The 15,190-nt window shown below is 41.2% G+C and overlaps 1 protein-coding gene across 1 annotated transcript in view; it reads right to left on the bottom strand.

The window, feature by feature from the left end:
* Positions 1-15,190, bottom strand: part of TRIM39 (tripartite motif containing 39) — a gene marked incomplete at its 5' end in the record, with an annotated part of 65,720 nt that continues 50,530 nt past the window's right edge. Inside the window, 5 exon segments of the mRNA XM_030194745.1 lie at positions 1-1,407; positions 8,052-8,081; positions 8,177-8,197; positions 8,655-8,773; positions 11,745-11,767. Coding sequence (XP_030050605.1) covers positions 863-1,407; positions 8,052-8,081; positions 8,177-8,197; positions 8,655-8,773; positions 11,745-11,767 — 738 coding nt within the window.

Here is a 15,190-nt window from a genome sequence, read left to right as displayed (position 1 = left end):
CAACCACCAACCCCTCTTCCCCCCGTAAATGTATGATATAGGTATGAGCCTGCAGTACCAACAAGCACTATTATTGTATCAATTCATTTAGGAACGCGACTCCTGGTGACGCTCAAATAGCGAAACCCAGACTATGTAGAGTTTGGGGTGGTCTACCAGTGGTGATGGATTGATTACACACCAAGTTTGAGAACTTGTTGAAGACTTGTATGCTATTCTACCGAGAAGCCTCTTAATGAGAGAACTTTTGGGATGTGAATAACCTGCATTTGGATTAATAATACATAGAGTGATGATGTGAGAAGACAAAGACTTTCACGGATGAATTTATCAGGTGGTGCAGCACCTGATCTAAGTGTTAATGCACAGTTTGTGCAGTATAAATGATATATTAGAACTAATGGGCTTGGGATGGTAGATAGTGATTAGATGTATTAGTGGTCTCAAGGTGTGAAGTTGTATGAATGAGGGTGAATGAGTACGTATGTAGGATATTTGACATTGTGAGGAAATATGTATGGTATATTTTGTATAATGAATAAAGAGCATTGAGTATAACTGTTTGTGATTTGTATACTAATAATATTGAGTACAGTTATTAATTATTTTGTTTAACCCAGTATTATATAGTAATGAATATACATGAGATAGATCTGTATGCAGATCTAACTGTGGTATGCAAATTTTCATGCATAATCAGCAGGGGTATCCTGAAAACCCGACCTGTTGTGGCCCTCAAAGACTGTCAATGAAAACCACTATGCTAAATCATAACACAGATTACATACAGTAAAACAGCATTATGGTTCACAACTAACACTCTCTGACTCTTCAAACATTTAACCATATCTGAAAAACATCTTTATTCCCAGTCCGAAAGGGGTCGGATTCTCAGAGCCCCACTATTTTTACCTTCTCTGCTGACACCAGGACAGAAGTATGGCTGGAGTTTGTCAGTGAAGGTGTGGGTGAAGGTGAAGATATGAGACTTATTGTCTGCGTTGTAAAATGAGACCTTTCCTGCCTCATAGTCCAGGAGAATCCCCACTGCCCGGGGTCTCGCATTCAGAAGTAGCTCAGTGCTTGGAGAGGTGAGGGCCCAGTATTTATCTCCATCTCTCAGCCTCACTGCCCAGTATCCCTCCCCAGGTGTTACGCTGATCGTCCCCTTCCTGCTCACAGAATCTTTACAAATGCCCAAATCCCAGCGAATCTTGTCTCCCACCTCCACCTCCCAATATTGACTCCCTGAGGTGAACATCTCACAACCCAGCACACAAACACCAGTATCAAATCTCTGGGGATTTTCAGACACTTTCCGATTTTGGTCTCCATGTCTGACACTTTTCCGGTCTTTAGAGAGGATGAGATCAGGATGAGCGGTTTTAGGATCCAGAGTCACGTTCACTGGAAGGAGGAAAGAAGTTAATGACAAACATGAGTTAAATGATTATTGGTTCCTCACACGTCCCTCTCTAACTCATTGGCTGATTCTTTATTCAGCTTTCTTTGTTTAATAAAAGCAGCTCACCTACTGGCTATCATTCTATGATATGTCCTGGGATACTAACATTCCTATTATTTTTTTGTTACATTTGTACCCCGCACTTTCCCCACTCATGGCAGGCTCAATGCGGCTTACATAGGGCAATGGAGGGTTAAGTGACTTGCCCAGAGTCACAAGGAGCTCTGTGCCTGAAGTGGGAATCAAACTCAGTTCCCCAGGACCAAAGTCCACCACCCTAACCACAGAATCAACACATCCATCTCATTGGCGGTCAGGCCTTTATATTCAGTCCATGCTACTGGTGCTCATGTCAACATCGTTGAATGCCTCAAAAACAGTGGTTGATGTTCAGCTACAAGGTCAGATTCAAAGTCAGGGTGTCCAACCTCAGTCCTCGAATACCGTATCCCAGTCGGATTTTCAGGATTTCCCCAATGAATATGCATGAGATCTATTTGCATGCACTGCCTCCATTATATGGAAATAGATTTCATGCATATTCTACTACTACTATTTAGCATTTCTATAGTGCTACAAGGCGTATGCAGCGCTACACAAACATAGAAGAAAGACAGTCCCTGCTCAAAGAGCTTACAATCTAATAGAATGGAAACGACAAATCGAAACCTAGTAATAGAACTAACATGATTCAGTATCAGAAATATACACTTTAGAACAATCATATAACAGAAATATGATAAATGTCAGTACACTACAAATTTTCATTGTATTTTCATTACAAATATTCATTTGTAATATTTTCATTACAAATATTCATTGGAGAAATCCTGAAAACCCAACTGGGTGAGGGCTGAGGTGGTACACCCCTATTTTAAAACAATGTCCCCCATATTCTATATAGCGCGCCTAGTGTTCCATGCCGAAATCTAAGCATATTCTACAACAGTGCGCATAATTTAATTGGCTTAAGCCAATCAGTGTTAACAGCACTTAAGCAATAATGTATACTGTAACGCACTGCGCTTAAATTTTAATGCACTCAGAAAAAAAGGGGCAAGGTAGGTGTATAATTTTAGGTGCTAGGATACCTTCTAAGCATCTTCTATATTCTGTGCCTAAATCTAGGTGCCGCTTATAAAATACGCTTACGTGGAAATGTGTTCCATGCGGAATTTTCAGGCGCTATATTAAGAATCTGGCCCTGTATATGCATAAGTCACAGCACTAAATTTGCAGTCCTAAGGTTAGCTAGATAACGAATGTTTCTTAATCAGATAGTTTATGTAATCCGACTTTATCGAATAACGTTAATTGGAGGTGCCATCGAGTCAAAAAGTTTTGCTTGTTGCTGGAAAACTTCCTAATCCACCTCCACTTATGTAGATAACTTTTGGTTAAAGAAGGAAAATACAAGCGTAGTGTACAAAGCACAGCAAAATATAGCACAACGGGCCCCAAGAATTGGTACAGATGAGCAAACTTTTATTAGATGACTCACTATGGGCCGTGTTTCGGCAAATTACCTGTGTCAGGAGTCAGCAAATGAGCAGAGTTTAACCCGCAACGCCAAGCACTCTCACTCGTATTGTTGACAAATGTTGAATGAACATTCCCAGACAACGTTATTTATAGACTGGACCAATCCATCTTTAAATGATTAAACAGAACAATTTATTTTTTGTTCGAACACTTACCAAGCTGACACAGGCAATTTGCTAAAACATGGCCCATGTCGGAGCATCTAATACATTTTGTTCATCTATATCAATTTGTGGAGCCTACTGTGCCATTTTTTGCTGCAATAACTTTTGGCTGGACATCGAGCTTAAGTAGCTATCGAGAAACTTTTTCTTTTCTCTAAATGGCGATGAAGTGAAGCTGTTAATATTTCTCTTTCATTTTCTGCTGAAAGCACTGCTTTATATCAGGAATCTAAAATAAACCTCTTTTAGTCATGTAAGATATAGTGGAATTGGAAAAGGTACAGCAAAGGGCGACTAAAATGATAGCGGGGATGGGATGACTTCCCTATGAAGACTAAGGAGGCTAGGGCTTTTCAGCTTGGAGAAGAGACGGCTGAGGGGAGACATGATAGAGGTATATAAAATAATGAGTGGAGTGGAACAGGTGGTTGTAAGCGTCTGTTCACGCTTTCCAAAAATACTAGGACTAGGGGGCGTAGTAAATTTAAAACAAATCGGAGAAAATGTTTCGTCACCCAACACATAATTAAACTCTGGAATTCGTTGCCGGAGAATGTGGTGAAGGCGGTTAGCTTAGCAGAGTTTAAAAAGGGGTTAGACGGTTTCCTAAAGGACAAGTCCATAAACCGCTACTAAATGGACTTGGGAAAAATCCACAATTCCAGGAATAATATGTATAGAATGTTTGTATGTTTGGGAAGCTCACCAGGTGCCTTTGGCCTGGATTGGCCACTATCGTGGACAGGATGCTGGGCTCAATGGACCCTTGGTCTTTTCCCAGTGTGGCATTACTTATGTACTTATGTAAAAGGTGATTTGATAAGGGAGCATCTAATTAAAGTGCCATATAAGGCACCTATTAGATTAGATTTATTAGTTTTTTGGTCCGCCCTTATCTAGAGCAGATTACAATAAAAACATTCATAAAATATACACTAAACGAAAATACAAAAGCAGCAAAAACAAAGATGTATCAAAAATACAACACTTAAAACAGCACAATGAAAAGCCTTAAACAAAAGAAAGTCTCTTAGGTGCTTCTGACTCGCAGATCTCACATTTGAGCCGCAGTGGCAGAATGTTCCATTCAATGGGGCCATGGATGGAAAAAAGTACCCATCCTTGTGAGTTCCAGGCACAAGCGTTGTAAAGACAACATGAAGCCTATTTCATAAAACCAAGTAGGTGCTGACTTGTCTTTGTGAAATACTGGAGTAAGTGATTTGATTTATTAATTTAATATACCGCTTAACATAGCCAGGGTTTTTATACTAATGCAATAAATAAATATCTAAAAGATACATCAAAACTAAAAGCTAATGACTTAACTAGCACTTAACAACCCATTAGTCACAAGATCTGCACTCAGCTAGTACTGTGCCAAAGGCAAGCGCCTTTGGCTGAATGCTAGTTTAGTGTGGATCTTCCTGGCCCCAAGCTGCAAAGGACTTAAATACAAATCAACTTACGCATCCAGTTTTTCCTACATAAGCACACAACTGTAGAACGTACTACCAAAAGCCTTGAAAACAACGCACGACCACCTAAACTTCCGGAAATCACTGAAAATCAACCTGTTTAAAAAGGCATACCCTACCGACCCAACTTAAATGCCTGGACTCTGCAACACAACGAAACCAAAGCACGCAATGGGCATAACATAACTCTTCCGCTTTACGATTCCCTAATGTGACTGTTCCACATGAACTTTATCTTACCACAACATCACTTTGTATTTGTTCACACCGGAGTCTGCGAACGCCTCTCCGGTACTATGTAAGCCACATTGAGCCTGCAATTAGGTGGGAAAATGTGGGATACAAATGTAATAAATAAATAACTTCGGGCACCATTTATAGAATTCCCCCTATAGTACTTTAAACAGTACTTTATACAGTAACGCCTTATATGCATAACTGCGATATTGGCACCTAAGATGTGTATGAATATAATGAACACAAACAAAAGAAGAACCAATCTTCACACACAAGGAGCACAAGAAACCAAGATAAACAGAAAAGTCAATGGAATACAGCTGGCTGCTATTGAACGTCTTAAAAAATGACTCGGCGTTGGCCGCATTTCGGCTGTAAAGCCTGCATCAGGAATTTGCTTGCATGTATGAACAATAATTATCGGACACCAAGATGACTTTAGTGGTCGAAAGCCTAACCGTTGACTCGGTCACTAGTAAGTTCTTTCGAATCTAGAATCAGCTGGCCATGTAGTTGTGTTTTTGAATGTGATCCCTTAACTATAGACAAACCATTTCCAGGTTCATATGTGTGAGCAGACTCCTGATATAGGCCTTACAGCCGAAACATGGTCATCTCTACTGTGTGAATATAACGCAAAGTTGTAGAATTGCCATTTTTACGTCTTAAACTATGCCCCCACATTATAAAATTACCCGTTTTATCCCAGATTCGATATATGACATCCAGAATAAGCATACAAATTAATTGAGTAACAAGCCCTTAACGATCAACCAATGATGCTAACAACCAATTACTGACGTTAATTGGCACTCATTAAGATTTGCATGCTATTTTATAAGGCATGGCACCTAACTCTAGTAGCATGTAACTCAAAAGGGGGTGTGGCCACGGGAGTGTCAGGGCATTCCGAAAAGTTGTGTGCGCAGTTATAGAATATGGCTTCAATGCACCTAACTTGGACTCCAGGTTTCAGCAGGCTCATGTCTGGCATCCAAAGTTAGGCGCAGTAATCAACGCGCCCTTTATTGAATCACGTGTGGCACTGAATTTTTACGGCACCAAATTTTGAGCATCATTTACTGACTCTATCTCTTTATCGACTGGGCTGCATGTACAACTCAAATCTGCTGCACTAATACTTTAAAGCAGAGGTTCTTAACCCAGTCCTCGGGACACACCAAACCAGTCTGGTTTTCAGGATCCCACAATGAATATAAATGATATAAATTTGCATGCACTGCCTCCATTGTATGCAAATCTATTTCATGCATATTGATTGTGGTTCCCTGAAAACCTGATTGGTTGTGTATGTCCTGAGGACTTGGGGGGGGGGGGCCCTTTTTTACTAAGGTGTGCCGAAAATGGGCTGTACTAGTGTAGGTGCAGGTTTCAGGCGCACGCAAATCCATTTTTCAGCGCACCTGTAAAAAAAGGCCTTTTTAAAATTTTTGCCAAGAATGGACGTGCTCAAAATAAAAATTGGCACATGTCCATTTTGGGTCTGAGACCTTACTGCCAGCCATTGACTTAGCAGTAAGGTCTCACGCGGTAGAATGCCGATTACCGCCCGGTTTCTGCCGCATGCCAGAAAATAAAAATTATTTTCCGGCACGTATAGCGGACACGCATCAAAAATGAAATTATCACAAGGGCCACGTGGTAGCCAGGCGGTAACTGCAAATTGGCACGCGTTGGGCATGCATAGGCGCCTCGGCGGCGTAGGAAAAGGATCCCTGGATTGAGAACTGCTTTAAACAAATATTTCATGCACATTGTTGCACAATGACAACTGAAAAACAACGCAAAGGATGTAAATGTTTTTTAATCTATATAATAACACAATCAAAAGCCATCATTAAGTATTACGCCTCCTATTTAAAAACACATCAGAAAAAATATTTTTTCATTCAGCGCATGCTTAAGCTGTTGGAATTCGTTGCTGGAGGATGTGGTAAGAGCCATCAGTGTATCTGGGTTTTAAAAAATGGTTTGGACAAGGTGCTGGACAAAAAGTTCATAAACCACTTTTAAGGAAGACTTTGGAAAATCCACTGCTTGTCCCTGGATTGGCCACTGTTGGAAAAAGTGGACTTGACGGACCCTTAGTTTGACCCAGTATGGCAATTCTTAGAGAAATGGTTTCAAACATTTTTTTTTTCTTCAGGACTCGGAAAAATATGCAAGCATTGGTATTTAGTAGACATTTTAGGGTAACTTTGGGAATTACTCAGGCAAATCTTTTAAGGGGCCCTGCACTAGCAGCAATGGCCATTTTTGCTGCATGCCAGGGCCCCTTTTACCACAGCAGGTAAAAAGCCCGACGTATAATTAAACTCTAGAATTTATTCCCAGAGAATGTAGTAAAAGCCGTTAGCTTAGCAGGGTTTAAAAAAAAGGTTTGGATCATTTCCTAAAAGTCCATAAGCCATTATTAACATGCACTTGGGGAAAATCGACTGCTTATTTCTAGGATAAGCAGCATAAAATGTATTGTACTGTTTTGGGATCTTGCCAGGTACTTGTGACCTGGATTGGCCACTGTTGGAAACAGGATGCTGGGTTTGATGGACCTTCGGTCTGTCCCACTATGGCAATACTTATCTACTTAGAAATGATTGTGCAGTAAGTTTGCACTTGTCACATGGCCACTTTGGAGGGAGCACTTACTGCCACCCATTGAGGTGGCGGTAGGAGCTCCCACGCTAGCCTGATGGTAACCGGGCAGCTTACAGCGCTGTCAGACTACCACCAAGTAACCCCCGTGCAAATATTTTTACAATATTTCCGCTAGCACTGGAAATGCCACATATTGAGGGTGGAACTGCCACCAGCGCCCACGTTGGGTCTGCGGTGGTTCCGGGTTGCCGCTCAGCAAGTTCGTTGTCATGCAGCAACCCTTTAGTAAAAGAACCCCTAAATTTGAAAACTCAGGCCCTCGTAATATTTAGCTTTCGGCCGGACAGCTCAGCAGAGAAATATTCTGTCCCTGTTCTCTGTATTACCAGAGGAATTACTCTATGACCCTGTAATGTATTACCCTTACTACTATTTGTATATATCTTTGATGTAAGGTTACATGACAAATTGTAAAATTAAGAACCAGCATGTTCTACTAGTATTTTTATTATTCGGTACAATTAATTATATATTAGATTCAATTAACTGCACTTTTGCCACATCTTATCCACCACTCTGAAATAAAACAAAGATGAGCAGTGATCAGATAACAGAAAAAAAAAACCTAGCAGAAGGAAGAAATATGTATATTAACTGGGAATAAAACTTACCAAGATCTGGAAAGTGTAGTCCTTAGTATGTCATAGAATGTGAAAAATAAAATACAAATGTTAGACATTTCAGTTTAGAGAAATAGGTTCATCAGTCTCTGGCAGAAAGTGAAAATTTGAATTTGGACCTTCTCTAGGTAGAGCAAGTAGTGAAAGCATACAGAGCATGGCTCATACAATTCTTTCCAATCCCTCTGCTTGTACATGTGCATTCTCACGCTTGTGTGTTATTGAGGACTATTATCTTTGACGGGTAATAAGTATAACATACGTTCTGGTAAATGGAAAACAAGAAAATTAAAATAAGATAAAACAGGGACAAGGAAGAAAACAGAACCAGGAGCACAAGCAGAAAAAGAAAGTAGACATTTTCTGTCATCTGTACACAGACAGTCTATATATATCCTTCTCTAAGAAACTGTTAATATATTAAAAATGTTAAAGAAAAAAAGAGCGAGGCGTACTTTTTCTTTTTTACCTCCAAATTTTGTTATTAATTTCTTCAAAATAATATGTTTCTGAGGGGAGCTCTGCTGGAAATATGTATTCATTATTGTAGAAACATCTTTTGGTTTTGCGATCTCCACATTCTGACACCTGAGAATAGGAGAGTGATTTTGGTTATTCAGGGAATCCCCAAGGATAGAGGTGGAATAGGTTAAGGAAGGAGATATACTGCCAGATCATCAAACAGGCACCAGGGATAGACAGTCGTTAACAAAACTAGAGGAAATATCAATGACACTCTATCATTTCCTGTCAACGGGCAAGATTTTGGTTAGTAATAACAGCCCCCCTTTCTCCCCACAATTCAAGACCACCGTCTTCCGACCACTCACACTGAGCCTTCCCCCCTTCCCCCACAGGCCTACTTAAATCTCTGGTGGTCTAATGGGGATCCGTTGGGGCAAGAGTGATGCCCATTCACTCCTACCTACAGCCACATCTAATATGGCAGGTCGACCTTTCCCTAGCTCTATTGGATGTTCAAATACCACATTCTATAAAGCCACAATTTGGACATCTAAAACTGCAGTACACCCATATGGCAAAGGAAAATGGTGTGGGCATATTTTTGGTGAGACTAGGGGCAGGGCCACCAAGCGGGGAGACAGGTGGGCAAAATTCCACATGGCCCGGCCTCCACTTGACATTAGCTTGGCTGTCCTGCTCCTGTGCCACAGAGCAGAGTTATCATGTTAACTTTGCCGGCCACAGGTCCTTCTTCCTGCATCGTCTTGTCTCCTATGTAACGTACTTCTTGTTTGGACGCGACAAGAAGAAGGACCAGTGCAGCAGAGCGGAGCTAGCGGAAGAAAAGACAAGCAAGTAAGCAGCAGGGCCGCGAGAGACTGAGCTGGGCCCGGGGCAAGGCTGCCCCCGGGGTCCCCGCCGATGCCTCCCAATCCCTACCACTGTCGCTTCCCTCTCCTGCTCCCAGGCCGCCAGCGCTGCAGTCCCCGGTCTCACCTGCCCGCCCTCTGCTCCGTCGATAGCCACCCTCTATCCGCTACTGTGACTGGGCCCCCTGCATTCAAATTGGCAGCGCCTCACCTCCGTGTGAAGGTGGCAGATCGCCTCCCTTTGGGTCTTCCCTCACTGTGTCCCACACTCGTCAGTTCCTGTTTAGGGCGGGGCACAGTGAGGGAGGGCCCAAAGGGAGGCGATCTGCCGCCTTCACACAGAGGTGAGGCGCTGCCGATTTGAATGCAGAGGGCCTGGTCACAGTGGCGGACGGAGGGGGGCTATCGACGGAGCCGAGGGCAAGCAGGTGAGACCGTGGACTGCAGTGCTGGCGGCCTGGGAGCAGGAGGAGAGAGACCCAGGGCACCGGGCCCCCCTTGGAGGCCTGGTGAATGTTGTCCTCCCTGCCCCCCCTCTCGGCGGCCCTGGTAAGCAGGCCTGGAGGGGAGGGCAGCGCGTGGGCCCAGGGGGGTGTTCGTCCCGGGCCCGGCTTTGTCTCTTGGCGGCCCTGACTAGGGAAGGCCAAAAGATAGATATCCAGCTCTGATTACAGAAAAAGAAGGGATGTCCATGTTGAAAAAGCTGGACATCCGTATTTAGACCTGATACTTTGCATATCCAGGTTACAAAAAGGTGCTTCAATTGAGGAACGCTCCACTGAATATAGATAAAGGAAGTTACAGTAGGTATTTTTCTGTCCCTGGAGTGCTCAAGCTGCAGCAACACTTGAACCAGCAACCTCAGGATCTCTACTGTGGCTCACAGCTGGCTGGTTTAACTATTAGGCTATTCCTCCACATGGATGTCTGAGTGTCCATTTTATTATATGGATGTTTTTCTGCTGCCACACATGGGTCCATGTTCCTCGTTTTGCCCCATTCATAATTTGGACGTTTCAGTTTGTAAAATGTATCCTGTTCTAAAATACATGCGAGATAGATGTCCATTTGTGACGTACTGACTAGGACATTTCTGTTTCAATGGGGGGGGGGGGGGGGGGGGTTGGAGGAAGGGGAACAGAGCAAGCCAGGATAGGCTGGTTGAAAAATGTTTGCCAGTAATTGGCTCTGACTCCTCCTTCCCCCACCTTTCAGGCTCAGTGCAACCCTTCTCTTCCAAAAACAAATATCCTATATAATAAAACGCACCTCCAACATTCTGAAGCTGACTGCATGGCTGAGGCATTCCTGCTCTCTGTATCCATCTCCTGAATTGACATCACGTACTTCCGGGTTTGTCACAAGCAGAAGTGACCAACCACACGAGGTTTCTCGGCTTCAGAATGTTGGAGGTGCATTCTATTAAATAGGATTGGTCAGTTCCTTGAAGCACAGCCAGAGCTCAGCGACCTGCACAGTAACGCTCAGACACCAGAGAGAGAGAGGAGGGCCTGACACCAGAGAGAGGGGGGGAGGGGGGCCTGACACCAGAGAGGGGGGAAGGTATCTGTCACACACACACACACTGTCTCACACACTCTCTCTCACAGTCAATGTCTCACACTGTATCACATTCACTCTATGTGTCACACAGTCACTCACACACTCTCTTGGTCTCATACACTCAGTCTCACAGACAGGATGTGTCTCACACACACTCACTCACACACACTGTATCTGTGTGAAACACACTCTCTCTCTCACACTGTGTCTCACATACGCACTTGCACACACTCTCATTCTCACACACTCTCTCTCTCACATACGCACTTGCACACACTCTCATTCTCACACACTCTCTCTCTCACAGACACACTTGCACTCAGACTCACTCTCTCTCTCACACACACACACTCGAACATTCACTCTCTCTCACACACAGTCAGTCACTCTCACATACACTCTCTCAAACATATACACTCCGAGGAAAACCTTGCTAGCGCCCATTTCATTTGTGTCAGAAACTGGCCTTTTTTACTAGTATATATATAATTGGGAACAAAATGATAAGGATGGATGCATACGACAGAAAGCAAAACAGCTTGTAGCACTACATTTTTCATGTTTTGAAATAATGGCAAATCCCTACGCCCTATATTTCAGTATCAATATTTTAAAGTAAAGGGGGCAAGATAGATGGTGAGGAAATCAGAAGAGAAACTTACCTCCTCAGGGTATCCTTCACGTCCTAGAGGAGACATAAAAAAATATAATTTCTAATTACATTCCACCCATAACTTTGTGGACTCACATTGTAGCCTCTTGAGTTAGACAAAATTGCACCACATTTGAGGCAGAAAAGTACAAAACAGGGGTTTATTTATCCCCAGAATTTTGGGCCTCGACTAGGTTTGTTTAATTCTATGGATACATGTGACTTTCTCCTCCACGTTTAATCGGGACTTTGTATAGTGGGAGTGAACTGTTTCCATGGACCCAAGAGGAAGTTTCCTGTGACAATAAGTGATAGATTTTAATATGTCAAATGATCATGTTGAAAATGGACCGACTATGGTATTTGATATCATTATTTCCTCTTGGCAAAAGTAGTTCACCCATGAAGCAGGTGCTTTGACCAGTCAATTAGTGGCTCAATAGTATTTTTTTTAATAAGGTTTTCTATATGTTATATAATAAGGATGTTTTTGGTGATTGAGCATACTACAATGATTCTTTAATTTAATAGTGTATTATTTTTCATTGTTTCTGGGGGGGGGGGGGTTCAGAGTCTGCAGATTTTATACAAAACGTTATAACTATTTTTAAATATCTACCTTTGGTTAATGGTGAGAATGGAGTTGAATGGTCTTGGTGAAAGTTACAATGCTATCAAGACTGGTGTTATTTTCTAGAAGTTTATACAATTATTTTTATTGTACACCACTATGATTTATAAAGAAGAGTGCTAGATCAAGATTTGTAAACTATTAAGCTGAGCAGGAGTCCTCCAACTGCATTGCTACCAGTAGAGGGGGGTTGGTACTTCAATATTGTGTTTTCAATCTCTAGGGACAGGCAGGTTACCTGGAATCCTGCAGAGCTTGCCTGCCCCTCACTATTTATTTATTTGTGACATTTATAGCCCACATTATCCCAAACAAGTTTCAGTTCAATGTGGCTTACAATAAACACTATAGGATACATAACAAAGAATAATGCATAAGAAAGTAATTTGTTGTAAGAATCCAATTTTACAATGCAGTCATTATAAACATACTGGGATAACTATGGAAGTTTAACATTTAGAAAATCTATTTTGAATGAGAAATTGTACATGAAGCAAAGAGAAGGTTAATGGTAAATATAGTAATAACCAATTCAGGTAATAATTAGTTGTTTGAGATATGGTTGTTCTTTGTGAGGGTTTGCTTGAATAGGAAACATTTGAGGATTTTGCAGAATCTAGCATATTTCTTATTTTGGGTAATAAGGAGTTCCACCATGTGGTTCCTAGGTAAGTGAAGTCTGCAGAGTGGACAGTTTTGTAGATCACTTTTTGGGAGGTGTAGTCTGAGGTAGTTTCTTGACTCATATTTAGTGTTTCATTGAGGTAAGTTTATTAATGGTACCATATAGTCTGGAGCTGTGCCATTTAGGATTTGAAAGATAAAGGTACATAATTTGAAGGTGATTCTCACTTTGATGGGAAGCCAGTGTAATTTGATTAATAAAGGGGAGGCACTTACAAAACGAGAGATTTTGTATATGAAGCTGGCTGCAGTGTTTTGAGCTGTTAGGAGGTTTTTCAACAAGTACTCCTTACAGCCAGCATATACGGTATTACAGTAATCGAATTGGGATAATGTTAATGATTGTACCAATAATCCGAATGTTTCTGATGAGAAATAGGGTCTGATCCTTTTTAGTTTCCAAAGAGACCTGAAAGATTTTGTGATTACTGAGGAAACTTGGGTATCAAATGTTTGTCTATAATTATATCTCGAATTTTCAGATTATTGTCAATGGGGAATGAAGTGTTGTCAATTGTGAAACTGTTGTAGTCGTTTTGGTCAAATAGGTTGGCAATGACCATGAATTTAGGTTTTTCTTTATTTAGCTTTAGTTTGGATTCTGAGGTCCAGGTTTCCATCAGATTTAAGCCAAGTTTTGCCTTTTGTAAGATGTCTTGAATGTTCTTTTTGAAGCTTATGTATAAGGTAACATCGTCAGCGTATATGAATGCTTTGAATCCTGCTGTTTCTAGTCTGTTACCTAGTGGTGACATCATTACATTAAAAAGAATGGACGATAGTGGAGAGCCCTGAGGGACGCCACAGTCCGGTGACCAAGGAGAGGATAAGGTTCCTTTCATTGAAAATGTGATAGTGAAACAGCACCACCCACTGGCAGGGCTGTTGGTGGAGGACTCCCGCTCAACATAAAGGGAACAGTGCCTGCAACAAACATCTCTGAGCGAAACATGATGCCCTAGCTAGAGTGTACTAAGGGTTTAAAGAGAAAAAGCTTTTATGAGGCACTGTTTTTTCTGAAGCCAAAAAGGAGTGGAAACAGAACCAGGCTTTTCAATGACAAACAGGAAACAATCAAATTCCAAAATTCTATTTATTGGAGACTCTACAAGGTACCCTGTTTCGGCACAACGAGAGCCTTCCTCAGGAGTCTATACAGAAATAAAACATATATAAATATTTAATTAGAAATATGTCAATGGGTTTTAAAACTAAGTATGTTGATAACTGATAAAAATGGACAAAGGGCTAGTATAATCACAACATTTAAAATCTAAAATGGAAAACAGTAGCTGATTTAAAATAAAGACATTTAAAATGTAATTTATGCATAACTACTACTACTACTACTTAACATTTCTAGAGCGCTACTAGGGTTACATAAGGTTAACAATTTAAGTAAAAACATATATTAATTAACATAATCATTAAAACAATAAAGTACAAAATAGCTAATGTGTGCCTAAAACATTTGAGATAAACGTTGGACTTGGGAAACACAATTAATAGAGGAGGATGTATGAATAAACTACAGTGTTATTAAAGTACTGCGATTAAATTGGTGTATATTGCAGAACATGATGAAAATTATGGAACTGACCTTAATACTTTGTCTCAGGGAGTTACTTAGCAAAGCATATCAGATAGAGTCATTTGTTGGTAAACGTTCTGGTCTAAAAAGCGTCAGAATAAACATTAAAGTCCAGTAAAGGGTGGGACAAAAGACAACTGGGCTGGATAAGTGCGTCTAATATCAGTCAGTGGAAGTATGGAATTCTACACCTAATGAAATACGAGTTAGTACTTCTTATCTTTTATTTAGGTAGAGGGGTAGTGAATCCCAGGAAGAGGGAGACTGGTAAAACAAAGCAGCCTGATGCATGGATTCTAAGCAAACTTAATTCACTGATGAATAGATAAGTAATTTGCCTTAGACGACCTAAGAATATGGGACTGCAAAAAGGGGCGTAATTAGATCGGCAAGAAATACCAGAGTTGCAGATTATAAAGCATATTGAGTGAGAATAAGGATCTTAAAATGTATACAGTAAGAAACTGGCAACAAGTGTTTCTCTTGTCATGTAATATGGTCACACCTCTTGGCTTTAGATAGCAAACAAACGGCCATGTTTTGGACTAGT

The sequence above is a fragment of the Microcaecilia unicolor genome, chromosome 3 (assembly GCF_901765095.1).
Source record: "Microcaecilia unicolor chromosome 3, aMicUni1.1, whole genome shotgun sequence".
In the NCBI taxonomy this organism is placed as follows: domain Eukaryota; kingdom Metazoa; phylum Chordata; class Amphibia; order Gymnophiona; family Siphonopidae; genus Microcaecilia; species Microcaecilia unicolor.
The sequence above is the reverse complement of the archived record's forward strand: the minus strand, read 5'-3'. Positions and strand labels throughout refer to the sequence as shown.